Source organism: Fomitopsis serialis, assembly GCF_022376445.1.
Source record: "Fomitopsis serialis strain Sig1Antser10 chromosome Unknown B0H18scaffold_14, whole genome shotgun sequence".
Classification (NCBI taxonomy): domain Eukaryota; kingdom Fungi; phylum Basidiomycota; class Agaricomycetes; order Polyporales; family Fomitopsidaceae; genus Fomitopsis; species Fomitopsis serialis.
In genome coordinates this window covers 71,670-96,414 of record NW_025954974.1, presented here as the reverse complement: position 1 = coordinate 96,414, position 24,745 = coordinate 71,670, and the positions used below count along the sequence as shown (strand labels likewise).

General features: G+C 58.8%; 9 protein-coding genes across 9 annotated transcripts; 5 read left to right on the top strand and 4 right to left on the bottom strand.

Annotated features, from left to right (window-relative positions):
* Positions 1-1,110: 1,110 nt before the first annotated feature.
* Positions 1,111-4,283, top strand: B0H18DRAFT_990584 (uncharacterized protein). The gene is made up of 7 exons (XM_048045008.1): positions 1,111-1,492; positions 1,554-2,287; positions 2,342-2,827; positions 2,866-3,342; positions 3,393-3,531; positions 3,566-3,641; positions 3,756-4,283. Exons 1-7 carry the CDS (start codon positions 1,173-1,175, stop codon positions 4,161-4,163), a joined length of 2,640 nt encoding a protein of 879 aa, XP_047896488.1. The 5' UTR covers positions 1,111-1,172; the 3' UTR covers positions 4,164-4,283.
* A 457-nt stretch (positions 4,284-4,740) lies between these two features.
* Positions 4,741-5,500, top strand: B0H18DRAFT_990577 (uncharacterized protein). The gene is made up of 4 exons (XM_048045007.1): positions 4,741-4,758; positions 4,819-5,052; positions 5,172-5,353; positions 5,413-5,500. Exons 2-4 carry the CDS (start codon positions 4,819-4,821, stop codon positions 5,486-5,488), a joined length of 492 nt encoding a protein of 163 aa, XP_047896487.1. The 5' UTR covers positions 4,741-4,758; the 3' UTR covers positions 5,489-5,500.
* A 655-nt stretch (positions 5,501-6,155) lies between these two features.
* B0H18DRAFT_1116402 (uncharacterized protein) lies at positions 6,156-7,828 on the bottom strand (the record flags this gene model as incomplete). Its single annotated transcript, XM_048033426.1, has 4 exons — positions 6,156-6,348; positions 6,405-6,880; positions 6,936-7,755; positions 7,809-7,828. 4 exons carry the CDS (start codon positions 7,826-7,828, stop codon positions 6,156-6,158), a joined length of 1,509 nt encoding a protein of 502 aa, XP_047896486.1.
* B0H18DRAFT_100941 (uncharacterized protein) lies at positions 7,771-9,004 on the bottom strand. Its single transcript, XM_048028858.1, has 5 exons — positions 8,571-9,004; positions 8,469-8,498; positions 8,154-8,406; positions 8,002-8,097; positions 7,771-7,937 (listed from the first exon to the last, which is right to left on the bottom strand). Exons 1-5 carry the CDS (start codon positions 8,623-8,625, stop codon positions 7,850-7,852), a joined length of 522 nt encoding a protein of 173 aa, XP_047896485.1. The 5' UTR covers positions 8,626-9,004; the 3' UTR covers positions 7,771-7,849.
* Positions 9,005-10,808: 1,804 nt separating this feature from the next.
* B0H18DRAFT_1208925 (uncharacterized protein) lies at positions 10,809-11,588 on the top strand (the record flags this gene model as incomplete). The annotated part of the gene is made up of 3 exons (XM_048036294.1): positions 10,809-11,063; positions 11,109-11,122; positions 11,202-11,588. The coding sequence occupies 3 exons, from the start codon at positions 10,809-10,811 to the stop codon at positions 11,275-11,277; spliced, it is 345 nt and encodes a 114-aa protein (XP_047896484.1). The 3' UTR covers positions 11,278-11,588.
* An 858-nt stretch (positions 11,589-12,446) lies between these two features.
* Positions 12,447-13,625, bottom strand: B0H18DRAFT_929710 (uncharacterized protein; the record flags this gene model as incomplete). Its single annotated transcript, XM_048041689.1, has 3 exons — positions 13,598-13,625; positions 13,413-13,539; positions 12,447-13,359 (listed from the first exon to the last, which is right to left on the bottom strand). The coding sequence occupies exons 2-3, from the start codon at positions 13,430-13,432 to the stop codon at positions 12,447-12,449; spliced, it is 933 nt and encodes a 310-aa protein (XP_047896483.1). The 5' UTR covers positions 13,433-13,539; positions 13,598-13,625.
* A 5,464-nt stretch (positions 13,626-19,089) lies between these two features.
* On the top strand, positions 19,090-19,700 carry B0H18DRAFT_990514 (uncharacterized protein; the record flags this gene model as incomplete). Its single annotated transcript, XM_048045006.1, has 2 exons — positions 19,090-19,399; positions 19,500-19,700. The coding sequence occupies exon 2, from the start codon at positions 19,500-19,502 to the stop codon at positions 19,698-19,700; it is 201 nt and encodes a 66-aa protein (XP_047896482.1). The 5' UTR covers positions 19,090-19,399.
* A 462-nt stretch (positions 19,701-20,162) lies between these two features.
* Positions 20,163-20,539, top strand: B0H18DRAFT_839881 (uncharacterized protein; the record flags this gene model as incomplete). Its single annotated transcript, XM_048039485.1, has 2 exons — positions 20,163-20,446; positions 20,506-20,539. Coding segments are annotated over 2 exons (318 nt in total), but the record flags the coding sequence as incomplete, so codon positions are not given.
* Positions 20,540-21,004: 465 nt separating this feature from the next.
* On the bottom strand, positions 21,005-23,003 carry B0H18DRAFT_100720 (uncharacterized protein). Its single transcript, XM_048028718.1, has 5 exons — positions 22,932-23,003; positions 22,001-22,878; positions 21,528-21,945; positions 21,280-21,470; positions 21,005-21,216 (listed from the first exon to the last, which is right to left on the bottom strand). Exons 1-4 carry the CDS (start codon positions 22,949-22,951, stop codon positions 21,326-21,328), a joined length of 1,461 nt encoding a protein of 486 aa, XP_047896480.1. The 5' UTR covers positions 22,952-23,003; the 3' UTR covers positions 21,005-21,216; positions 21,280-21,325.
* Positions 23,004-24,745: the final 1,742 nt, after the last annotated feature.

The window sequence follows — 24,745 nt, the reverse complement described above, 5'->3', positions numbered from 1 at the left end:
GCGAGGCCCTCCGAAACAATGATCGCAGCAGAGAGGCAGAAAAAGGCGAGGGCGTCAAAAGCAGGTGGCCCGCGTTCGCCGTTGGCGACGACGAGCTCGTTGTTGACGGCTATTTACACCAGCGCCTTACCTTGGCTTAGACCAGTGAAAGCACCTCGAAATATGCACAACTTATCTTCGATTCTGCAACCACAATCCCTGCTGATGAGCCCGCCGGAATCCCCTCACTAACTCTCGCTGTCCTCTTCTGTGCTCGACGCCGTGCGCGACATGAGCAGCGATGCGACTGAAGCCGCCCTCGGCCTCCTGGGACTCACCGCCGCCACCTTCGACACCGTCCCGACTGTGCCCCTCAAGCGCAAACAAAGTCCTCCATCCTCGTCGCGGCACCAGCAGACTGTCTCGACATCGACGGGCTCGGACACTATCAGCTGTATCTGTGGCTTCACCTACGACGACGGATTCTCGATTGGCTGTGATATTTGCTCGCGCTGGTGCCATGCCGCTTGCTTCGGGATCGTCGAGTCGGAGGTGCCAGAGGAGTGGCAATGTTGGGTGTGCAGTCCACGGCCGGTCGACAAGGAGCGTGCTATCCGTGTGCAGAAGGCTCGACAGAGGAGCGCGCTGTCGCACGAAGCGGAGAAACAGCGACGGCGGATGAGCCCGGGGTCGACAGAAAGGGGAGAAAGACGAGCGGGTCGACGGCGGAGGGCGCTGCGCACGCGAAGCGGAAACGCAGGGCGTCGACGGCGGCGGCGCCGTCGCACGAAGACGAGCACGTCGACATCGACGAGCCCTGGACGCTGAGCTACGTGCATATCAACCAGGATATTGTCCCTCACGACGAGACGCGCGACAGCCTACGCCGCGTCGCGACTCGATGGCGAGGAGTCACCGCCCTCAAGCCAGATTCCAGCGAGCCCACATCCCCAGCAACCCTCGAGCCTGGCGACTATCAGTCTTCTCCCCTCATCAACCTCCGCCCTCTACCACCTTCGTCTTTCTTGCCGTCGCTATCAGCAAACCTTGACCCCTCTGTCCGCCCTCCATCGTATGCGGCTCACACCGTTCGCGCTATCCCGTCGTCAAGTATGATCACCCCGTATGTGTCCACCATCACGCCGTCGACAGCTTACCTCGCCGATCCGCTAAACGCATATGCGCACCTCAGCATGCCGAAGCCATTCGTGCACTTGATCGGGCCACCTCTCGACGTCGCACTGGATTCCCGCACTTCAGGCAACCTCGGCCGCTTCGTCCGCAGCGGGTGCCGCCCAAACGCTATTCTCCGACCTGTCCTATGTCCGCGCGGTAAGTCCCGCGCTGCAGCGCCGAACAGCACAGATGACGACGATCGCGAGACGTTGACCTTCGGCGTCTTCGCAACGCGGGATCTCAAGGCGCACGAGGAGGTGGTTCTGGGCTGGGAGTGGGACGACGGCAGTGTTGTACATCAGCTACCGGCACTCATTGACAGCCCACATATATTCCCGTGTGTACTCACTTACACCTCAATGCATCGATCCGCAATTGACGTTCTTCTGGATCACCAGTCCTCATGAATTCCAGCATCTCCGCCAGCAGCTCATTTCCATGCTACACGCCCTCTCCTCGACCTTCACCACGTGTGCGTGTGGCTCGAGGACCCGGGATTGCGCGCTCGCCCGAATCGCCGAGTTCGTCGACAGCCAGACCCCACCCACTCCGTCACCCTCGCCTCCCACACCCTTCGCGGCTGATGGCGAACTCTGGGGCGCGGCTGGGGAGCGATCGCGCGCGCACAGCGGTGGTTCCGACGGAGTCGCCAAGAAGCACGTAAACCTGGGTCCGTTGGTTGGGGTCGAGCGTGGCTTCCGTACAAGAGAACGGGTACCATGGTCTGGAGGCTTGGGTGGAGTGGAGATGGTTCCTGCCTCGCCGACGTCGCCCGACGACAAGACCACGCACGACGATAGTAGTACTTACACAAGCACGGCAGCGAAGTCGAGGAAGGATCGCAAAGGGAAGTCCAAAGCGACCGACACCGACTACGCGCAGTGGGAGGCAGACACGAGCACGACTCCTGATATGGGCGAAGATGCTGTGTCCACACCCACAGAAGCGACCATGCCTCCAAAGCTGCGGAAACGGTGGATCCGCAAGGTGTCTGACTCGTTGCGAGCCGCACAGTTGGCTGCGAATGATGACCCTCCTATTGGTGTAATCGGAGAGCCAACTATGGACACTGGCCAGGATCAGAGGAGTAGTGGGACGGATGAACCGATGCAGGTCGATGAATCAGCAGCAGGTGCGTGTATTGTACCAGATCCTTGCAACGTGTCGCTGACGAGTATGACTGTAGATCCTGCTGCAGCCGCCATGCCGCCTCCTCCCTTACCTCCGCGCCTCGCCGCCCTCAGCCCCCGTACGCCCTCCTCCATTACCTTGCCCAACGCTTCCGTCTTGTCTGGGGCGAACGATACTCTGTCGCCTTCAACCCATTTCGCTAACTTATCCCTGTTGTCGCCTGTAACTTATGGACCCTTACCTTACTTCACCACTAACGCTGCTCGCCGAAACTCCACTTCGCCCACCCCTCTCCCTCGTGCATCACACGTACAGAGTCCTGATAGCCCCTCGGAGCAGCAGAGCGTCAGCCCTCAGGACCACGAGCGTCGATCGCCTCCAGTCCTCTCCAGACGAAGACAGCCCTTGACTGAGCCTACCGCTCCGAGCACTGTCGAAGTGAAGGCGTCTTCCCCTACGCACGAACCTCCGTCATTTGATGCCCGATCTTCGTCCGCGACCGACCTTCCGCCGTCGCCGTCAACATCTGCGACCCGGACTTGTCGGAGAACGTCTCGTCAACCCAGACTGCTCCGGAAGACCAAACGCTGCTCAAGAACCCGCACCCATGGATGTCTAGCCGAGCACCACCCCAGAACACTGGCACGCCCGACCGCGATATCGCGATGTCTTCGCCCTCCGCCGCCTCGCCGCGTCTTCCAGAGGAACACCCGGACCCCGCTCCCGACGCCACCACACAACCCGCGGACGAGCCAGCCCCAGCGCAGCGCACGCCCTCGCCGCCTCCGCGGCCGCCCTCCCCTCCGAAGGTCAAGCTGTCCCTGAAGGACTTTGCGCTCCGCAAGAAGAAGCTGCGCGAGCAGGAGGCGAGCAAGGCGCAGGAGCGGTCGAGCGTCGCGCCGTCAGACACGGCGTCGTCCTTGCCGAACACGCCTGCGGGGCAGTCGGCCACCCTCTTCGACTCGCCAGCGACGGCGAGCGTGGCGTTGGCTCCGGCTAGCGACGCTCCGAGTGCGAGCCCCATTGCTGTACCGCCAGACAGTGCGGCTCACGCTAGTAACGATGCGCCAACCCCAGCTGAGAAGCCGCTGACGGAGTGGAGAGAGCGGTCAATGGGATTGCGGAGGAGCGAGTGGTCAAGGCTCGCGATGCCCCCACACGGGAATCCTATGGACTCAAGTTGGAGATGATGGAGGCATCTGTTCCGCCAGAACCGCGTATGACCAACGGGCACCACCCTACGCCGTCGACCAAGCCTCACGACCTCGTGTTCTCCCAGCAGAGCCGAAGCCGATGCTGAACCACTGACGAAGGCCCGCACTCCCGTGAGACACGAGAGCCCACACGCAGTCTCCGTTCACTCAAAGAGAGCAGCCTCAAGACGCTACAACCCAGGGCGCGCAGCCCGCGCGCCGAGCAGGCCCTCCCAATGGCAACGACGCGGCGCACGAGGACGGGGAGATCATCAGCCCCCGCCCAAGTCGCACGCGCTCCCCCCGCGCTCAAACTCGCCCCCCACGCACCCGCGCTCGTTCTACCCGCCCCGCGCGCCCGCGGGGTTCGCCCCCCGCCGCCCGTTCCGCCACCAGACGTTGCAGAACACGCTCCCGCCCGACCGCCACCTGCCCAGTGGGCCGAGGGCGCTCCGGGGGCTGCACGACGCGCCGTATGCTGCGCAGTCCTCGAGGCCGTCGGGGGGAGGGCCGTTGCCGAGGGGTCCATCCGCGGATAGGGAGAGGATGGAGTGGGACCGCGACCGCGACAGAGACAGGGACAGGGATAGAGATAGAGACAGAGAGAGGGGGGAAAGAGACAGAGAGAGGGTGTGGGTGCCGTCCGCGAGGGGGCGGGGGCGGGGAGCGAGTTGGAATCGGTGAAGGTGAGGCGGTGTGTTAATTATGGCTATTGTATTTTTGTGGGCTCTGTCGTTTTTTCTTGTTCCTTGTTCTCGTTTCCCTCCGTCTGAGTGCGTACAATGCTAGCGCGCTGATCAGTGTATTTGTGCGTGTGAAGTGCGAGGAATCGGTCCGGGTTCGCTCGCTGCGTGCGATGCCTTGCTGAATGTCCGACGTGCGGTACAGTATGTGTGCTGTGATGTGCCTTCTTGTGTACCCACCTGTATTCGCCACCCTCATCTCACCGAGAAATGTATCGACGATTCGTAGACAGACTCGCGCATCGAGGGATCTACATACTGGCCTCGGCCGACAGGGACCGCCGTCAGACAAACGGGCGGTCGCTGATTGGCCTTGGGAGCCTTACCTTACGTCAGCTGCCGTATTAGGGAGCGGGTCGGGACGATGACAAAAGTGGTGGGACGTGTTTCCTCCCCGCCACCACCGCCTACATCGCTCCTCCGTCCCCGTCCTCGCCGTCCTCTCTCTCGACGTTCTCTCCTTCGGACGTCGCAGCCATGGCGTCCTCAGTAGCCCGCCTCCACCGCATGCAATGCACACTCTCCCTCGCATCCTCCTTCGCCGCATCCTCGTCCAGCCGCGCCATGATCTTCCCCCCACCCACCGCCATGCCATGATGTCCGCGCTCTCTCGCGATGGGTCCCCAAATTCAACACCCCTACCGTCCAAGCCGCTGGGCCAGACACCCCCCGTGGTCATCCCCTCCCAGAAGGCAAAGGCGGTAGAGCCATCGCCAAAGTCGCTCTCGCCTGACGCGGCGTCGCCGCAAGTAGCAGCGCGCCCGCCGCCCGCTCCAAAGGCCGAGCGGCGCAAGCCCACCATCAAGCCGACCAAGGCTGCCATCACAGTCGTGCGTAGCTCAGGACCGCTTCACTCGCAGCCTGCATGCTGACAGACTAACGGCGTGCGGTTTAGACACCCGGCGCTGTGCAGCGGCTCCGCGCACTGCTCAAGGGGCCTACACCCCAGCTGATACGGATAGGCGTGCGGAACAAGGGCTGTGCAGGGCTCTCGTACCACCTCGAGTACGTCGACAAGCCCGGCAAGTTCGACGAGGTGGTTGAGCAGGACGGCGTGAAGGTCCTCATCGACAGCAAGGCGCTCTTCTCTATCATCGGCAGCGAGATGGACTGGCATGAGGACGCACTTAGGTCCGTCATCCTTCCGCATTTCCTCCTGTGGTCATGCTCATCTGTCTCGGTATGTGCAGCGCGAAGTTCGCGTTCAAGAACCCGAACATCAAGGATGCGTGCGGGTGCGGAGAGTCATTCAGTGTCGGCTCGTGAGCGGTGCGCGCCAAGCCAGAGGTGTACGCTTATCACGTTCTCTATATCCCCCCGGATGATGCCTGCGCACGAGCTAATATTCCTGCTTCACCACATCTGTATCCATATACATCGCTACCCGGTAATACATTAGACGGTATTCGAACCGTACGCTTGACCGTCTCATGAAGCACACTGGGGGTTTGCATGCGGGTGGCGAGTCCGGCACGACGGCGCTCCGTTAGTACGAAGATGAACCCCCTACGCCGTTAGCCTGTACTGTTGTGTGCTCAGTGCCTCCACGTTTCGTGTCGAGGCACCAGGAGGTCCGTCTCGGTCGACCCTCGACGTCGTCGACGTCATCTGGCGGTGGAAGACTTCGGGTGAACTCAGTTGGGCTCCCCGTATTGTCCTCTCCCTGCGCTCAGGCTTAAGCTTCATTAAATACGGTCCCAGTATCGACGGGGGCCTGGTGTCTGGGGCAATCGAATGTCTGTCCCGACCACAGCAACCATACTGCCGTCAGTCCAGTCTTTGAATTCAATTCCCCATGTGTGATACAAGCATAAGCGGGCGCGAATTCTTTCTCCGACAACAGCAACATGTCGACCCGCGGCCGCGGGGCCATTCTGTACGTTGGGACCGCGCAACAAATTAGCAGAAAGGCCTAACGATGATGGTCCTATACTCACGAACTCCATGCGACGATATGAGCCAGGATGCAGGGTTGCAGGGATGTCAATACATGTTGCGTCGAAGACCTTGGGCCGGGGGTGCGCATCCTCTCCGGCGGTTTCTTCTGTTCAACTTGCATACTCTGACGATGTATCTCATCCATGTCCTGGCTCCAGCTGTAGATGTCTTGGGTGTTATGCACAGTGCTTCAAGGACACTCAGCTTTCCGTCGCGATTTGACCAACTCCACATTACTACGTACCTCAATATGCCTCGTCCATGCGAGCGTGGCATCTTCCGCCTGACGAGCTCGTCCAACTGATCGTACCGCTCTCGTAGTGCTGAACCCATCCCAGTATTGCCAGACGCCCAATGGTCTCCAAAATCGCCAATGCCTATACAGAAGCCGCGCGACGCAATAGTACCGGAGAAGCGCTTCTCCTGCAGTATACTGTCCAATCGCGCCAGGACATCATCCTGCTCCATTGTCATCAGCAGTCCATCCAGGTGTTCGGCCATGTTGTCCGTCCGAAGCCATAACATAACGACCATAGCTTGGAAGTGTTTCGAGACGATACGAGATAGGATGTGCGGGATCCAGAGCCACTCTGCAAAGGGGTGGTACAGCGAGATCTCCAGCTTCCACAGCTGGTCGTGGTGTGAAAGGTTGTAATGTCGCTCTGTAGGCATGAAACAATCAGCGACGTGGCTCGGGAGATAACTAGGAAAACCTGCCGACTGTAGCATCAATTGCATCATCACGAACAGGAGAACTGGTATTAATATTGAGCACAACCGTTTCTGCAGATGTGGAACTCGCATCCAGCAAAGTCTGGCTTCTGCTGGCTGCCGAGGATGGATCCAACTCGCCGTCCACCCCAAGAGCGAGATCGCGCACTCGAGAAGCCCGGCTGATCTGCATGAAGAGGTCTTCGACTGCTGGTGCAACCCATCGCACATCGAGACACTTCATATTTGCACAGTTCAGGGGGAGAGAGGCCGGGGAGACGTGCTGTTTCTGCAAGCAGTCAACATTGGAGCACCATAAATTCCTAAGCCGCGGGAGTGCTGAAACAAGGTGGGACAGCTGGGCAACGCTCGACAAGGTGACTTCGGAGATGTTTAGAGTGTCGATGTAGCTGAACACCCCTAGGAAGCCGATATCCTCCATTCGGACCGAGCCGATGGTCCACTCAGCATGTTCAATGATGATCACCCGCAACCTCGGAGCCTTGCCCGCGAGCATAACGGCAAACGTCCCCAGGTGCCGGATCGGTTGACGCTCCCCGGGAGAAGCACCCGATATGACGACCTGGTGAACAACCTCACGGAGGCGAGGTTTTGCGCGGAGTGTCTTCGAGAGCGAGAGGACGTCCGTCCGATCTCGTAGATGGACGCGTCGACGAAGGTGGTACCACGTCAGGAAGTACCAGTCTTGGCATACGAGGGCGCAGGATGTGAGAGCGGTCAGATGTGGCTCGCCCTTTGCAACAACGTAACCCGTATCCCATCCCGCAGCTAGGTAGTCGATGATCCGTTCGCAGACCTCCACAGGGAGCCGCGAGATCGCAGGTCCGTGAGAAGAGCCCTCGGACGTCGATGCAGCTGTAGTACTATAATCCACATGTGTAAACCAATATACATGCGTCTGGACAGTGGCACTTACATTGACTCTGCTCTATCCATTCCGTTGACGTGGGATGTGCGCTACGGCGACGTGACCGCGCTGTCGCACAGATGAGAATCTCCTGCCCGTGCGCAGCGACAGCAGACCCTGGACGGTGGAAACACGTTACTGATAGCCTCATCATCTCAGACTGCGGCTCTCCAAGAACAAACATAGTGCGATAGCACACTACCTGATGTCCGGTATGTACACTGGCTCCCAGACAAGCCAGATGCACCGTCTTGGTCGTAGGTTCGCGCGGTGCTGGCGCCCGTTGGTGGTCGCGACGCTAAAAGGAAAGCACGGTGTCAGTAGTGATATTCGTTCACGAAAGCGGAGCCGTACCTCGTGAGGACTTTTGGTGTGCGCTGCAAAGAAAATCGCGGCTGGACGAGGCGGAGAGCGCAGGGAGAGCGAACGCAAAGATAGGCGGTACATATATGCATCGATACAACGTAGCGCGCGCTCGCCGGCGGGTATAGAAGCGTCGAACACAGACACACGAGTCGCCAGCGGTTCTTTGCTGCCAGCCTTGGATGCGGTGAGATACAGGCTGTTCGCAGCCGGTGCGAGGATGGCCCTCTACGGCCTGAAGCGTCTGCAAAGCGATACTCACGTCACTAACATTCGGTGGAGTGCACGACAAACGCATATATATACAGAGGACTGGCCTCCTTGGATACAGTGAACCTTATTCAGTTGACCGCGTGCGAGGCAGACATGTCAGAACCTTGAGCTTGAGTCCGTCCAAAGAAGGCTTACCGATAATCAAGGTGGACCACACAGACGTGGGATCAAGGTCCAGGCGCAAGGTCATGAACAGAGGAAGCGAACGCGCGGGCCAATGTCGCAGGCGATCCAGTACCAGTGAAGAGCCTGAGTACTCCGCAGGATTTGTATGTAGCTTCGGTTCATTCGGTCGCCGGGATGAGCGATACCTCGGCGCTGTGCGGTCGCGAGTCCAGCAGGGCGCTGCTCACTTGCATGACCAGTTGTACGGGGCTCTCGTACTTGCTCATTACCTGTCTTCCGTATACCCTATTGCATTGCCTCCGAGTCGAGCGTGACATAGCCTTGGGATACGTGACCACCCCGTTTGACATCGACGCTATCGTATCCTCGGTGATCACTGCACGCGCTCTGTCGCAGACTCGGACGCCGACGCTATCTGCCCAGATCTGCCCTTCTTGCACGCGCTTGAAAGACCTCTCGCCCGGGACGCCCAACTGTGCAGATAACCAAGTCATGCGTGATGCGCACGTTGGCCAGGGGCGACAGGGTGAAATGCAGATGAAAGTCTGCGATGGGCGCGGATTCGTCACAAGAGGGAAGGTAACGTAGCGCATGCGAGCGATAGCCACATAGCATGCATGAATCCGACCTCAGCGAAGTCATACACCACCAAATGGTACCGGATGACATACCAGTAGTGCGTTCATGCAGTACATCGACTGGCCGTGAGTTGCCTCGCATGTCAGATCGACGAGGTGGGGCTGTACGTGTACATTCGCATGTCAATACTTATGTTAGGTGGGCCCATCAGGCATACGCGAACGTGACATACCTATGGCGGCCGGATCTGATCATACGTCGATGCAAGGCGACCGCTTCAGCCTCTCGGCCGTGGACCCGACAAATGCACGAAGGCGTTGTGCGAACAGGTCGGAAGTACGGTCGTAGGTGGGCGTATGCTGAGAGGTATGGCGCGGATTTTTGTTGTCGTGTCTGCGCAACCTCTTGGCTTTGTTACGATGAGGTATATCTCACTCACGCGATTGGCGACATTGTTGAGCTGCCGGCGTTCGCGAAACGTCAGCAACAATGCTGCACGGAGAAGAAAGGGCGAGAACTCACGAGATGAAGACTGCCACCTGCATGCTCTCAGAGTCTGTCGGCAGTGTGTACGAAGCGCAGAATGAACGAGCTCGCGAAGACGTTGAGCAGCCAGACATCGCATCAGCACTGATCCTATATACACAAGTCCATGTGTAGCGAAATGACTGACAGACAATGAGGAGTAGTAGGTCGAAGGATTGAAGTTGGTCTTCGGTGCCCGAAGTGCCACAGACTGGCAGGGCAAACAGCAGCGGCCGATCGTTGGGTTTGTGGCTAATAGCAGCTCAATCTATTAGGAGGGCGAAAGAAGGGACGAAGATCAAACAGGAGCAGAGGAGAAGTCACAGCTTGAGGCCGAGGACTCGTAACCGTGCTCGACACCACTTGATCTGGGGCTTGAGCTGTCGACGGCCTCTCGTGCTGACTGGCCCAAGAACGGCGAGAGGACTGTCCGCGCGCAATCCGATATCGTACAAGGACGAGAGTTTGCAGAGAGCAGGTCGTCCCACTGGCAATTCCACAAGTCGTCGCCGAAAGAGGTCGCTCGCCTTCTCCGACATTTATCCGACGCGCCACCACTCGACGCCACCGCCCTCGAGGCCAGTTCAAGCGAGCCCATGTCCCCAGCAGCCCTCGAGCCTGGCGACTATCAGTGTCTTCTCCCCTCATCAGCCTCCGTCCTCTACTTACCACCGTCGTCTTCCCTGCCGTCGCTATCAGCAAACCTCGACCCGCCATCCATCTTATGCGGCTCACACCGTTCGCGCTATCCCGTGAAGCATGATCACCCCGTACGTGTCCACTGTCACGCCGTCGACGGCTTACCTCGCCGATCCGCTCGACGCATACGCGCCCCTCAGCATGCCGAAGCCGTTCGTGCACTTGATCGGGCCACCTCTCGATGTCGCGCTGGATTCCCGTAGTTCAGGCAACCTCGGCCACCTCGTTCGCAGTAGGTGCCGCACAAACGCTATCCTCTGACACTGCTCCTCCGTCCCCGTCCCCGTGCTCGCCGTCCTTTCCCTCGACGACCTCTCCTGAACCCCGCAGCCATGGCATCCTCGATAGCCCGCCTTGACCGCATGCAATGCACATTCTCCCTCGCATCCTCCTTCGCCGCGTCCTCGTCCAGCGCGGCCATGATCTTCCTCCCCACCCACCGCCATGCCACGATGTCCTCCCTCTCTTGCAACGACCCGCCGACCACAAGATTCGCGCGACCACAAGATCCCTACCGTTCAAGCCACTGAGAACACCCTCGTGGGCATTCTCTTCCAGAAGGCGAAGGCGAAAGAGCCGTCGCCGAACTCGTTCTCCCCCGATGCAGCGTTGCTGCAAGTAGCAGCGCGCCCGCCGCCCGCTCCGAAGGCCGAGCGGCGCAAGCCTACGGTCAAGCCGACCAAGGCTGCCATCACAGTCGTGTGCAGTTTGAACCCGCTTCACTCACGACCTGTACGTTGACAGACCAATGGCGTGCGGTGCGTCTGAGAAACGCTCAGGTGCGTTAGTCCCCGTGCTCCTACCTGCAATCGTGCTCACCTGTCGAGGTATGCGCAGCGCGATGTTCGCGATCAAGAACTCGAACATCGAGGACATGTGTGGGTGCGGAGAGTCGTTCAGTGTCGGCTCGTGAGCTGCCCGCGCTGAGCCTGAGGTGTACGGATGATGCCTGCGCGCACCGTACGTTTTGCTGTACTGCTGTGTGCTTACGGTGCCTCCACGTCTCACGTCTCGGCACCCGGAGGTCATGCCAACATTCTCGCTCGACCCTCGACGTTCGTCGACGTCATCTTCGGTGAACTCATTTGCGCTGACTGTGTACTCATCTCCCTATAACTCACGCGCTCAAGCTTAGTTCAGTACGGTCCCATTATCGACGAAAACTTGATACGTAGAACAATCGAATGTCTGTCTTGAGCACACAACACTGGCTGTCTAGTTCTTGAATTCGCAAGAAATGATCATGTATGATACAAGCATTAGTGGGCGCGAATTCTTTCTCCGACAATAGCAACATATTGAGCTGCGTTGCGGTCGCGGGGCCATTCTATACGTTAAGACCGTACAACAAATGAGCAGAGCGGCCTAATGATAATTGTCCTATACTCACGAACTCGTTGGGACAATACGAGCCAGGATGCAGGGTTGCAAGGATGTCAGTCCATGCCTTGAGGACCCTCGGCCTGGGGTTGCACCTCCTCTCCGGCGGTGTTCGTCTGTTCAGCTTGCTTACTCTGATAATGTATTTTATCCATGTCCCCCCTCCAGCTGCCGAAGTCTGGGTAACTATGCACAGTACTCCAAGAGACACTCAGCTTTCCTGCGTGATTTGACCAACTCCATAGTAAGGCTACGTACCTCAATATACCTCGTCTATGCGAGTGTGGCATCTTCCGCCTGACGAGCTCGCCCAACCGATTGTACTGTTCTTGTAATCCTGCACCCAACCCAATAAGCTCATTGCCAGACCACAAGATCCTTCGATCCACAAAGCCTATACAGACGCCGCGCGACGCAACAGTATCAGAGAAGCGCTTCTCCTGCAGTATACTGTCCAATCGCGCCAGGGTATCATCCTGCTCCATTGTCGTCAGTAGTCCATCCAGGTCTTCGGCCATGTGGTCCATCCGAAGAACCGTAATAACAGCCATAGCTTGGAAGTGTTTCGAGACGATGCGAGACAGGATGTACGGGATCCAGGTCCATGCTGCGAACTTGAAGGCGTGGTACAGGGTGATCTCCAACTTCCACAGGTGGTCATGGTGTGAAAGGTTGTAATGTCGCTCTATAGGCATGAAACAATCAGCGAAGTGGCTCAAGAGATAAGTAGGAAAACCTGCCGACTGTGGCATCAATTGCATCATCACGAACAGGAGAACTGAGGGCAATATGGAGCTGAACTAATTCTGCAGACGTGGAACTCGCATCCAGCATAGTCTGGCTTCTGCTGGCTGCCGAGGATGCATTCACCTCGTTGGGCACCCCAAGTTCGAGAATGCGCACTCGAGAAGCCCGGCTGATGTGCACAAAGACGTCTTCGACTACTGGTGCAACCCATCGCACGTCGAGATGCTCCAGATTTGCACAGTTCAGGGGGAGAGAGGCCGGGGAGACGTGCTGTTTCTGCAAGCAATCAACACCGAAGCACCATACATATCTAAGCCGCGGGAGTGCTGAAACGAGGTGGGACAGCTGGGCGACGCTCGACAAGGTGACATGGGAGAGGTCTAGAGCGTCGATGTTGCTGAATACCCCTAGCAAGCCGATGTCTTCCATTCGGACCGAGCCGGTGGTCCACTCAGCATCTTCAATGGTGATCCTCGACAATCTCGGAACCTTGCCCGCGAGCATAGCAACAAACGTCCCCAGGTGTCGGAGCGGTTGACGTTTCTCGGGAGAAGCACCCGATATGACGACCTGCTGAATGACCTCACGGAGGCGAGGCTTTGCGCGGAGTGTCTTCGAGAGCGAGAGGACGTCCTTCCGGTCTCGTAGATGGATGTGTTGACGAAGATGGTACCACGTCAGGTAGTACCAGTCTTGGCATACGAGCGCGCAGGATGTGAGAGCGGTCAGATGTGGCTCGCCCTTTGCAATAAGATAATCCATATTCCATCCCGCAGCGATGTAGTCGATGATCCGTTCACAGACATCCACAGGAAGTCGCGGGATCGATGATCCGTGAGAGGTGCCCTCGGACGTCGATGCGGCTGTACTGTAATGCACATGTGTGAACCATGGTACCTGCGGCTGGACAGTGACACTTACATCACCTCGATTCTGGCCATTCCGTTGACGTGGGGTGTGCGCTATGGCGACGTGACCGCGCTGTCGCACAGATAAAAATCTCCCGCGCGTGCGCGGCGACAACCACGCAGACCCTCGACGATGGAAACTAATAGTCTCATCATATCAGACTGCGGCTCTTCAAGACAAAGAATAGCGCGATCTACCTGGTATCCGGTATTTACACTGGCTCAAGATGCGCTGTCTTGGTCGTCGGTTCGCGGTGCTCGCGCGAGTTGGTGGTCGCGACACTAAACGCAAACCACGATGTCAGCAAGGATATCGTTGGTGAAGCAGGGCTGTACCTTGTCGACACTTCCAATGGCCTGCGCGGCAAGAACTCACGCTTGAAGCTGGCAGAAGCGGAGAGCGTAGGGACAGCGAAGGTAACGATAAGCGGTATATATATGCATCGATACAACATAGCGCGCGTGCTCCGGCACATATAGAAGCTACGAACACAGACACACGATGCCGCAAGCGGTTCTTTGCTTCCGGTGAACGCCGCGAGATCGGAGCTGTTCGCATCCGATGCGAGGATAGCTCTCTATGGCCTGAAGCCTTTGCAAAACGATACACACGTCACTAACGTTCAGCGGCGATGCACGAGAAACGCATAGTACAGTACCAGAGGACTGCCCTCCTTGAATAAGATGCACCTCATTCTGGTGAGCGCGCGCGACGCATTCTGTCCAACCCTTGTTCAAAGAATGCTTAGTAGCGCGTGCGAGCGATGGCCACATAGCATGCATGAATCCGACCTCAGCAACGTCATACACCACTACACGGCACGGGAGGACAAACCAGTAGACCGTAGTGCGCTCAAGCAGTACATCAACTGACCGTGATTTGTCTCGCATACCAGATCAATGAGGTGGGGCTGTATGTCTGCATACGTCTGTCAGTACTCATGTTAGGTAAGCCACGGAAAAGTGACATACCTATGGGGGCTGGCTCTGATCATAGGTCGATGCAAGGCGACCGCGCTCAGCCTCTCGACCATGTACCCGGCGAATGCACGAAAGGTGGTGAGCGGAAGTACGGCCGTAGGTGGGCGTATGCTGAGAGGTATGGCACGGTTTTTTGTTGTCATATCCGCGCAACCTCTTGGCTTTCTTACGATGAGGCAAATCTCATGCACGCGATTAGCGACATCGTTGAGCTTCCGGCGTTCGCAAGACGTCCGGACTCTTCGACGAGCGAGATTCGGCGTGGGGAGGTGAGTCCGCAGGGCGCACCGCCGACCTCCAAGTGTCAAGACGACTAACATGCGCCTCCACGTCCGACTGGCGCTGGGAATGGGAATGACGCGCATGATCCGGGGACCGCAGCTTCCCATCGACTTCGACTTCCCCAGAGCTCGGGCTCGGCGAAACGCTGGTCTTCTCCTTCTGCGACAACGTCATATGCGCCGTCTGCTTCGCCACGGCCGCCGACAAGCTGCCGGAGCTCCCCGTGTGGCTCGACGGCGGGCTCGTCGACTGCGCCGACAGGTACGACGTCGACCGCGCCGTCGATTCTCCTGACAGGTCCGTTGAGCGCGTCGTGGGTCTCGAGGGGATCGGCGAGGAATCCGAGCTGCTGGATTGCCAGTCCTTACCGGCTATCGGCGGCGCGTCCCCACTCGTGCTCGTCGAGCTCGACGGCCACCTGTGCATCGCAGCGCGCCGCACCTCGTCCACGAGCTCCGGCGACGCGGGGACCACCGTACGAAGGACCTCCTTGCGCGGAGCACTCCTCCCCTTTCCAGCTGGCCCATCCTGCTTCCGCTCGCCGTCCACATCCATAGCCTCAGTGAAGCCAGCGACGCGTGCACCTCCTCCGCTCCAACAGTCACAGGCACCGTGAGCTCCGGCACCGTAGGCGACCTCGACGGCGCACGCGGCGGACTCCGCGCGCGCTCCCCGGACGACGGCGGGCTCGGGCTCGGATCGACGTCCATCCGATCCGGCGACGCGGGCACGGGCACCTGCACGTCCTCCCACCGCTTGCGCATCTCTCTCCGGATCCCATCCAGGACCGAGTCCACCGCGATGTACCCGCCCGTGCGCCCGACACCCGCAGAGCAGTGCAGCAACACCGGCGGGTTGCCGATCGCATGGCGCGCAACTCCCGTCGTGGGATCGACGTAGTTGCCATCCATAGGCACATCCTCCACGATCGTGCTGGGCACAGCCGGTTGTGCGTGCTCACTCGGAGGCGAAGACAACGGAACCGATACATGCGAAGGCCAGGGCCCCGGGTGCATCGGGCCCTCGCCCCAAGGCTTATCGCCACTTTGATGCGAGCGTGCAACGGCATCCTCCACTTCGCGAACGAGACCCAGGAGCCCGCGGGGGTCCTCAGGGACGTTGAAGTCCGGCCAGTCGAGGTACTGCAGCTGGGTGACGACACGCGGCTTCGCCTGCGGGTATCCGGTATGCGTAAGCTTGAACACCCTGTGCACGATCTCGCGCTCGCCGTCCGAGTCGCTGCCGTGCTTCTCTCGCCTCGGCTTGCGCGTGGGCTTCTGCGCGGGGGGGACGTGGGCCGAGAAGAACCCGCCATTCATCTCCTTCTCGCGGGGACGGCGTTCGCGCTCGGGAGTATCGTCGGTGGCGATCAGCTTGAGGCGGAGCGGGCCGTACTCGCCTTCCGCCCAGTACTTGCCGCACTTGACGGTGTTGCCCTCGACCTCGCGAGTGAGCATACCAATCACATGGACGTTCTGCTCCCAGCAAAGCCTGCAGAAACAAATCTTTAAGCACCCCGGCCTAACAGACACAAAAACACCGAACACTCACATCCAAAAAGTCCACATACGTTACGGCCAACGGGCCCTGCGTCGCGATACCGCTTCGTGGTGCCGAGCGGCTGCACGTAGCTCGCGTTCATTTAGTCGTCGTCGTCCAGACGCGCCTTGCGCAGCCGCACATGCGCGTGCTCCAACGACCAGATATTTCAATACCTGTCGTGGACTGAGGTAAGCACGCACGTCCGTAGCGCCACACCAGCGCAACCAAACATCGTGAGACACGCCCCACAACGCCGCGGCGCGAACCCATCGCCCGCCAGTCTACCCGCTAGCACGGCACAAAGACCCAACAACTGAGTCTTGGCTCGCCGAGTGGCTGATGCACGTACCAGTGCACCGCGCCCAAAAGAGCCGGGCCCCAACCCACAGCTCGGCGCACTTCCCCTCGCGGCCCGCCCAAAGCCTCAAGAGCACGCGCAAACCATCCGAAAGCAAGACAGCGCACCTGTTCTTGTTCCCCTTCAGAGCTCGTTGTCGCGCGCGCAGAGTCCGAGTGGACACGAGGTGGGCGTCGGGCAGACCTGAGAAGAGCGTGCACCTGGACGATCGGAAGCGCACGAGCGGCCGGATTTGCATCTGCATTAGCGCTCCGTGCAATCTGCGAGGGTTGGGGGGGAGAAGAGGGATTGCGCGTCAGGGCTTGGCCAGGCACGATTTCGAGAAAACAGCGCTTGATCGTGGTGCGAGTAGCGGGGACGCTCGAAAGGAAATTTATTTGTGCGACAGCAGTGCGGCGTCGCGCACAATACCAGTCAGAGGTGAAGCATCCTTGCGCGCCTGCTTGGGAATGGTGTCCGGCTCGCACTTCCGTCTGGAAGGGCCGCTAACTTCTCTGCGGTTGCGGCGTGGAGAAGTAGGGGAGGGCGCTGGGCGCGAGCGAGATCGACGTGCAGTTGGGGAGATGTGCGGCATGCGAGTTTGTCCATAATTGAAGACGCCGCCCTCGAAGACGAGCGTGCGCGAGCTTTCCGAGTGTTCGCGTTGATGCGCACGGCTCAATATTTCGAGCGAGATTGGCCACCGTGCGCCGCGCGCCCCCGCACATGGGCGATGGGTAGTTCGGCAGCGGTGACCGCAGAAGAGTTGCTCCGTGCGCCGGGAGCCCAGCGCGTTCCATCGCGCGTACCGAGGTTGAGTGCGTATGGAGATCGTTCGACATCGGCGGCCTGCGCATGATTGGGTTAGCTGGGTTCGAGTAGAAACCCGCATGTCTGGCACACACCTCCCCCACGCGCACGGTGACTCCTTGTGATGGGGCCCGCTGGTTGTCGGGGCAGGTGCGCTATCCAGCGCCCTGGCTAAGCGGCGGTGGCTCAATCGTAGACGGCGAGTGTCCCTGGGTTGGCAAACACGCGTCGAGGAAGGGGCCTTTGTGAACGTGCTGCGGGCTGGGTACCTGTCCGGGGAGTTCTTCCGCGTTTGCAGCAGGAGTTGTTCGAGCTCGTCTATGACGTGTAGCTTGGAAGTCTCCCGGCTGCTCGTGGACGGCTGTGGGCGGGACGTTGTGAGCTGGCTGAGGTGGATAGAAGCCGTTGGATGCGCGAGTGATAGGGGCAGCGCAACGGGGACAAGCTGTATGCGGTGTTCTCGGGGCTTCCACGCCCTGCTCAAGCCCCGCCTGCCCGCTGCGGAAGCAGCTAAGCTGTGGTAGGCCTTAGCGACACCTGCATAACAGTGTTCGGTGTGTCTACACGGAGCGACTCACTGATCAGCTGCTCGAGTCGGCGTGTCGATGTCTTGGTGAGAGTCTGCGAGAGTGGCCCGAGGATTCTAGCAGCGCTGGAATCTTGCTGACCAACGGTACATGGTGGCTTGCAGCGGCGAGGGCCTGATGGTGTTCGTGAGGACGTCGACAACCATGGTGTCCGGGCGAGTCCATTGCTGTCCGCCGATGCGATGTCGTGGTCGTGCCAGTGTACATACTCGGTGTGACAACGTGGCGCGCGGCGCAAGGGGACCCCGAGACTAGGGTTAGTGGTGAATCGCCGAGGCGGGATGTCATGTTACAGCCCCGATCACTACTCTATGGACACCAACGCGCGCGACGCTGGTACGTGAAGGACGGGCGCGACGGGCAGCGGACAGTGCACAGCCAGTGCAGCGTCGGGAAGTGTGCACGTGGAGGGGACAACCGCCAGACGAGTCGGACTCGGCGCCTACGGGCGTCATCGCAATTACGATTTCTCTCTCTTTCTTTTCGCTCGTCTCCCAACCTCACTGGGCGCGTTTATTAACAGAATCTTACGATATAACTCCACTACGATACTACCGACTCTATCATCGCGCTTGCGACGAACCAGACGGCTGCGACGCAGACCCGCAAGTAGGACGAGACGAAAGCCAGAACGACGAGTGCCACCGCACCTACCGGGGGCCCAGGTTGCGAATAGCAAGCAGCACCGCGTGCGTGCCGCAAACCTCGTACAGAAACAACGGTTCGTTGTCCAGCGCTGGAAGGGGAATCAACTGACGTCCGCCACCCAGAAGGGTGTTCTTATAGCTGCAGTACGATACTTTCCTTATTCGGTATCATCCCTTCCCGATCTGTCAACGCATCGCACTTCTTTCGAACCATCTCCCACTCGCCGACGTCTCTCTCGCTCTCCAGCTTCGTCTATTTGTCTCTGCCTCTCGCTTTCATGGCTCGTGTCTCTTTGTATGTATCAGTACTGGGCTGCGTCGCCCCGATCCCTGCCGAATCCTTCCCCAGTTCTCTCATCTCGCAGTTCCGACTCCGGCACATTTGCGCGACGAGACAGTCGCGTGTGCAACACTAGTCGAGTAGCAATTCGAGCAGAACGAGTCGCGTTTCGATATCGGTAAGTGTTCCTCCAGTCTCGGCGGTCTAACTACTCGTTACAGACCACCGTCGTCCTTCACCGAGCCCTACGTCCATCTCGACTACTTGACCTCCCTACATCGGGACGAGCGCGTGTGCTTTGTTGCCGTTGTCGTCGCCACGCACGCATTCTCTCCAACAGCAGGGACACGCGAGTGCATACCACCCAGGACATCATCCCTCACGACGAGACGGGCGACAACCTACGCTCAGACTCGGTGGCGGGGAGTCTCCGCCCTCAAGCCCAAATTACTGTAACTGTGAGCCCACGTCGCCACCAACCCTCAAGCCTGGCGACTGTGAGTCTGCTCTCCTCATCAACATCCGCTCTCTACCACCGTCGTCTTTCTTGCGGTCGTTGTCAGTAAATCTCGTCCCCTCTGTCCGTCCTCCATCGCATGCGGCTCACACCGTTCGCGCTATCCCGTCGTCAAGCATGAGCACCCCGTATGTGTCCACTATCACGCCGTCGAAGGCCTACCTCGCCCATCCGCTCAACGCATACGCGCACCTCAGCATTCCGAAGCCGTTCGTGCACTTGGCTAGGCCACCTCTCGACGTCGCGCTCGGTTCCCGTACTTCAGGCAACATCGGCCGCCTCGTTTGCAGTAGGTACCGCACAAACGCGATCCTCTGACACCACTCTTCCGTCCCCGTCCCCATGCTCGCCGTCTTCTCCCTCGACGACCTCTCTCCCGAACCCCGCAGCCATGGCGTCCGCAGTTGCCCGCCTCCGCCGCACGCAAACACTCTCCCTCGCGTCCTCCTTCGTCGCGTCCTCGTCCAGCCGCGCCATGATCTTCCTCCCCACCCGCCGCCATGCCATGATCTCCACCCGCTCGCGACGACCCGCCGACTACAACATCCACCGACCGCAACATCCACCGACCGCAACATCCGTCCAAGCCGCTGGGACAGACACCCCCTGATGTCATTCCCTTCTAGAGGGACAAGGCGGAACAGTCGTCGACAACCCCGCTCTCCCCCGACGCGGCGTCGCCGCAAGTAGCAGCGCGCCCGCGGCCCGCTCCGAAGGCCGAACGGCGCAAGCCCTTGGTCAAGCCGACCAAAGCTGCCATCACGGTCGTGCGTATCTCAGGACCGCTCTACTCAGAATCTGCACGCTGAGAGACGGGGTGCGGTGCAGGCACCCAGCGCTTTGCAGGGACTCCGCGCACTGCTCAAGGGGCCCACGCCCCAGCTCATACGGATAGACGTGCGGAACAAGGGCTGCGCAGGGCTCTCGTACCACCACGAATACGTCGATGAGCCGGGCAAGTCCGACGAGGTGGTCGAGCAGGACGGCGTGAAGGTCCTCATCGACAGCAAGGCGTTCTTCTCCATCATCGGCAGCGAGATGGACTGGTACGTGAACGCGCTCAGGTGTGTTATCTTACCGTGTTCCCGCCTCCGATCGTGCTCACCTAGCTCGGTATGCGCAGCGCGAAGTTCGTGTTTAAGAACCCGAACAACAAGGTGCGGAGAGTCGTTCAGCGTCGGCTCGTGAGCCCCGCGTGCTGAGCCTGAGGTATACGCTTAGAGGCTACCGCGTTCTCTATATCACCCCGGGTGATGCCTGTGCGTACGAGCTAATCCTCCTGCTTCACCACATCTGTATCCATACTATACATCGCTACCCGGTAATACACTAGACGGAACTCGGGCCGTACGCTTCACCATCTCATAAAGCACAATGACACTGTAGGTTTGCACGCAAGTAGCGAGTCTGCCACGACGATGTTCCGTTATGCAGTACCTGTGCTTACTGTTGTGTGCTCGCAAGACCTCCATGTTGCGCGTCGAGGCACCAGGAGGTCGTATGACGATAGTCCCGCTCGACCCTCAACGTTCACCGACGTCATCTGGCGGTGGAAGACTTCGGTGAACTCGGTTGTGCTCCCCGTGTTGTGCTCTCCCTGTGGCTCACGCGCTCAAGCCTAAGCGTAGTTAAACAAGTACGACCGTAGAATTGACGAAAATTTGAAATCTAGAACAATCGAATGTCTGTCTCGAGGACACAACCGTACCGCCGTCCGTCCAATTCTTCAATACCCGAGAAATGATCATATGCGATACAAGCATAAGTGAATGGGCGCGAATTCTTTCTCCGACCCTAGCGACATATCGACCCACGTTGCGGCCGCGGGGCCATTCTGTACGTTGGGACCGCGCAACAAATTAGCAGAAAGGCCTCACGATGATGGTCCTATACTCACGAACTCCATGCGACGATACGAACCAGGATGCAGGGTTGCAGGGATGTCAATACGTGTTGCGTCGAAGACCCTTGGGCCGGGGGTGCGCATCCTCTCCGGCGGGTTTCTTCTGTTCAACTTGCATACGGCGACGATGTATCTCTTCCATGTCATCCCTCCAGCTGTAGAATTCTTGGAAGTTAGGCACAGTGCTTCAAGTGACACTCAGCTTTCCGTCGCAATTTGACCAACTCCACATTACTACGTACCTCAAAATACCTCGTCCATGCGAGTGTGGCATCTTCCGCCTGACGAGCTCGTCCAACCGATCGTACCGCTCTCGTAGTGCTGAACCCATCCCAGTATTGCCAGACGCCCAATAGGCTCCATAATCGCCAAGGCCTATACAGAAGCCACGCGACGCAACAGTATTGGAGAAGCGCTTCTCCTGCAGTATACTGTCCAATCGCGCCAGGACATCATCCTGCTCCACTGTCGTCAGCAGTCCGTCCAGGTCTTCGGCGTTGTGGTCTGTCCGAAGCCGTAACGTAACAGCCATAGCTTGGAAGTGTTTCGAGACGATGCGAGACAGAATGTGCGGGATCCAGGGCCATGCTGCAAAGGGGTGGTACAGGGAGATCTCCAACCTCCACAGGTGGTCGTGGTGTGAAAGGTTGCAATGTCGCTCTGTAGGCATGAAACAATCAGCGAAGTAGGTCGAGAGATAACTAGGAACACCTGCCGACTGTGGCATCAATTGCATCATCACGAATAGGAGAACGGTGATTAATATAGAGCACAACCGTTGCTGCAGATGTGGAACTCGCATCCAGCAAAGTCTGGCTTCTGCTGGCTGCCGAGGATGGATCCAACTCGCCGTCCACCCCAAGAGCGAGATAGCGCACTCGAGAAGCCCGGCTGATCTGCACGAAGAGGTCTTCGACTGCTGGTGCAACCCATCGCACTTCGAGAACCTCCAGATTTGCAGAGTTCAGTGGAAGAGAGGCCGGGGAGACGTGCTGTTTCTGCAAGCAGTCAACATTGAGGCACAATAATATCCTAAGCCGCGGGAGTGCTGAAACGAGGTGGGACAGCTGGGCGACGCTCGACAAGGTGACATTGGAGAGGTCTAGAGTGCTGATGTAGCTGAACACCCCTAGGAAGCCGATGTCCTCCATTCGGACTGAGCCGATGGTCCACTCAGCATCTTCAATGGTGATCACCCGCAACCTCGGAGCCTTGCCCGCGAGCATAACGGCAAACGTCCCCAGGTGCCGGATCGGTTGACGCTCCCCGGGAGAAGCACCCGATATGACGACCTGCTGAATGACCTCACGGAGGCGAGGTTTTGCGCGGAGTGTCTTGGAGAGCGAGAGGACGTCCGTCCGATCTCGTAGATGGACGCGTCGACGAAGGTGGTACCACGTCAGGAAGTACCAGTCTTGGCATACGAGGGCGCAGGATGTGAGAGCGGTCAGATGTGGCTCGCCCTTTGCAACAACGTAACCCGTATCCCATCCCGCAGCTAGGTAGTCTATGATCCGTTCGCAGACCTCCACAGGGAGCCGCGAGATCGCAGGTCCGTGAGAAGAGCCCTCGGACGTCGATGCAGCTGTAGTACTATAATCCACATGTGTAAACCAAAGTACATGCGTCTGGACAGTGGCACTTACATTGACTCTGCTCTATCCATTCCGTTGACGTGGGATGTGCGCTACGGCGACGTGACCGCGCTGTCGCACAGATGAGAATCTCCTGCCCGTGCGCGGCGACAGCAGACTCGCGACGGTGGAAACACGTTACTAATAGCCTCATCATCTCAGACTGCGGCTCTCCCAGAACAAGCATAGTGCGATAGCACACTACCTGATATCCGGTATGTAGACTGGCTCCCAGACAACCCAGATGCGCCGTCTTGGTCGTAGGTTCGCGCGGTGCTAGCGCTCGTTGGTGGTCGCGACGCTAAAAGGAAAGCACGGGGTCAGTAAAGATATTCGTTCACGAAAGCGGAGCCGTGCCTCGTGAGGACGTTTGGTGTGCGCTGCAAAAAACCGAGGCTGGACGAGGCGGAGAGCGCAGGGAGAGCGAACGCAAAGATAGGCGGTACATATATGCATCGATACAACGTAGCGCGCGCTCGCCGGCGGGTATAGAAGCGTCGAACACGGACACACGACGTCGCAAGTGGTTCTTTGCTTCGAGTAAGTAGGCGCGGTGAGATCCAGACTGTCCGCAGTCATTGCGAGGATAGCCCTCTACGGCCTGGAGATTCTGCAAAGCAGTACTCATGTCACTAATTTCATCCAGCGGCGATGCACGATGAATACATACAGAGGACCGCTCTCCTTGAATACAGTGCCGCACTTCGTTCCAGTGAGCGCGCGGCGCGAGGCAGGCTGTCCGAACCTTGAGCTTCTTCAATGGGTGCCTATCGATAATCAAGGTGGACCACATATACGTAGGCTGGTGACCGCCGTATGCATGCTGAGGGATAAGGCCGCCTCAAGTACACCGGTTACTTGCCGCCGCCGGCGGTACGCATCGCGTTGACCTGGACATTTGACAATCATACAACGATAGCTGGCGACCGGAAAGCTCTCCAGCGCTCGCGGTTACCGTCGACGTGCACTGGCAGAGCTGAGAGCAGCGTGCGGCCTTTAAGTTACACAGTGCTGGCTCCCGAATTTGAGGTCCTGTCAGGGCCGGCCCGGACGTGCACTGTTTGAATTTGCGCTCAGGCTCGCAAAGTCACTGACGTTCGGCGGAACACAGTCGACTTACAGCACGCTCCACACACCCACATCCACAAAGAGAATGTCACGATGCAATTGAATGGGAGTACTATAAGACTACACGACGATCTACAGGATACAGTAGTACATATGTATGTGCGCGATGGGTAAGTAAGCAGAACAGCGGGTGTGGGTAGATGAGTGGGTTGTGTATCATATGTATACAGCTGCCAGAACATGAATCAGGACCAGCGACAGCAACGAGGAACGGTGCGCATTATCCAGTCGGAACGAGCAGAGAGAAACGCAGACAGGTCCCAGGAAACAGGCTCGATGACGGAATGGAATGATAGGCTCAGAGAAACAGTACGCGCGCATGACAGCAATCCACAGCGTGACGTCCAGGGCGCCGGTCAACGGTGGGGGGACGTAAGGGAGGGGGCAGGTGGCCTGATTGAATGCGGGATCCAGCGACAGCAATGACCGAAACAAGGTGCGAGGGTGAAGGTCCGAGAGGGAAGCACGCGAGGGTAATGCCCCCGGGGGGCGAGTCGACATGAGGCACAAAGCCTCCTCAGGCTCAGACGGTGTCCATGCGCGACGTACGCTTAATGCTCGGTCGTTTCGTCAACATCGCCTCGCCCTGCACGCCCTCCTTGGGCAGCTCCGTCGGGCTCGCGCCCCGCTTCGTCCCGCCCGGCGACATCGACAGATGCCCGTCGATCGCAGCGTCCTCTCGCATGTAGTCTGAGATG

What these genes read in the sequence shown, in the direction of transcription:
- B0H18DRAFT_990584 (XM_048045008.1), top strand. Translation starts at nt 1,173, where the DNA reads ATGCCGAAGCCATTCGTGCACTTGATCGGGCCACCTCTCGACGTCGCA. An exon ending in AACATCTGCGACCCGGACTT is followed by an intron (nt 2,828 to 2,865) that starts GTCGGAGAACGT and finishes CTGCTCCGGAAG; the next exon opens with ACCAAACGCTGCTCAAGAAC. An exon ending in AACGGGCACCACCCTACGCC is followed by an intron (nt 3,532 to 3,565) that starts GTCGACCAAGCC and finishes GTGTTCTCCCAG; the next exon opens with CAGAGCCGAAGCCGATGCTG.
- B0H18DRAFT_100941 (XM_048028858.1), bottom strand. Translation starts at nt 8,625, where the DNA reads ATGACCTTGCGCCTGGACCTTGATCCCACGTCTGTGTGGTCCACCTTG. An exon ending in ACACCAAAAGTCCTCACGAG is followed by an intron (nt 8,098 to 8,153) that starts GTACGGCTCCGC and finishes CTTTCCTTTTAG; the next exon opens with CGTCGCGACCACCAACGGGC. An exon ending in GTGTACATACCGGACATCAG is followed by an intron (nt 7,938 to 8,001) that starts GTAGTGTGCTAT and finishes TGAGGCTATCAG; the next exon opens with TAACGTGTTTCCACCGTCCA.
- B0H18DRAFT_100720 (XM_048028718.1), bottom strand. Translation starts at nt 22,951, where the DNA reads ATGGATAGAGCAGAGTCAAT. An exon ending in TGCAATTGATGCCACAGTCG is followed by an intron (nt 21,946 to 22,000) that starts GCAGGTGTTCCT and finishes TCATGCCTACAG; the next exon opens with AGCGACATTGCAACCTTTCA. An exon ending in CATGGACGAGGTATTTTGAG is followed by an intron (nt 21,471 to 21,527) that starts GTACGTAGTAAT and finishes TGTCACTTGAAG; the next exon opens with CACTGTGCCTAACTTCCAAG.
- B0H18DRAFT_990577 (XM_048045007.1), top strand. Translation starts at nt 4,819, where the DNA reads ATGTCCGCGCTCTCTCGCGATGGGTCCCCAAATTCAACACCCCTACCG. An exon ending in CCAAGGCTGCCATCACAGTC is followed by an intron (nt 5,053 to 5,171) that starts GTGCGTAGCTCA and finishes CCTACACCCCAG; the next exon opens with CTGATACGGATAGGCGTGCG. An exon ending in TGGCATGAGGACGCACTTAG is followed by an intron (nt 5,354 to 5,412) that starts GTCCGTCATCCT and finishes CGGTATGTGCAG; the next exon opens with CGCGAAGTTCGCGTTCAAGA.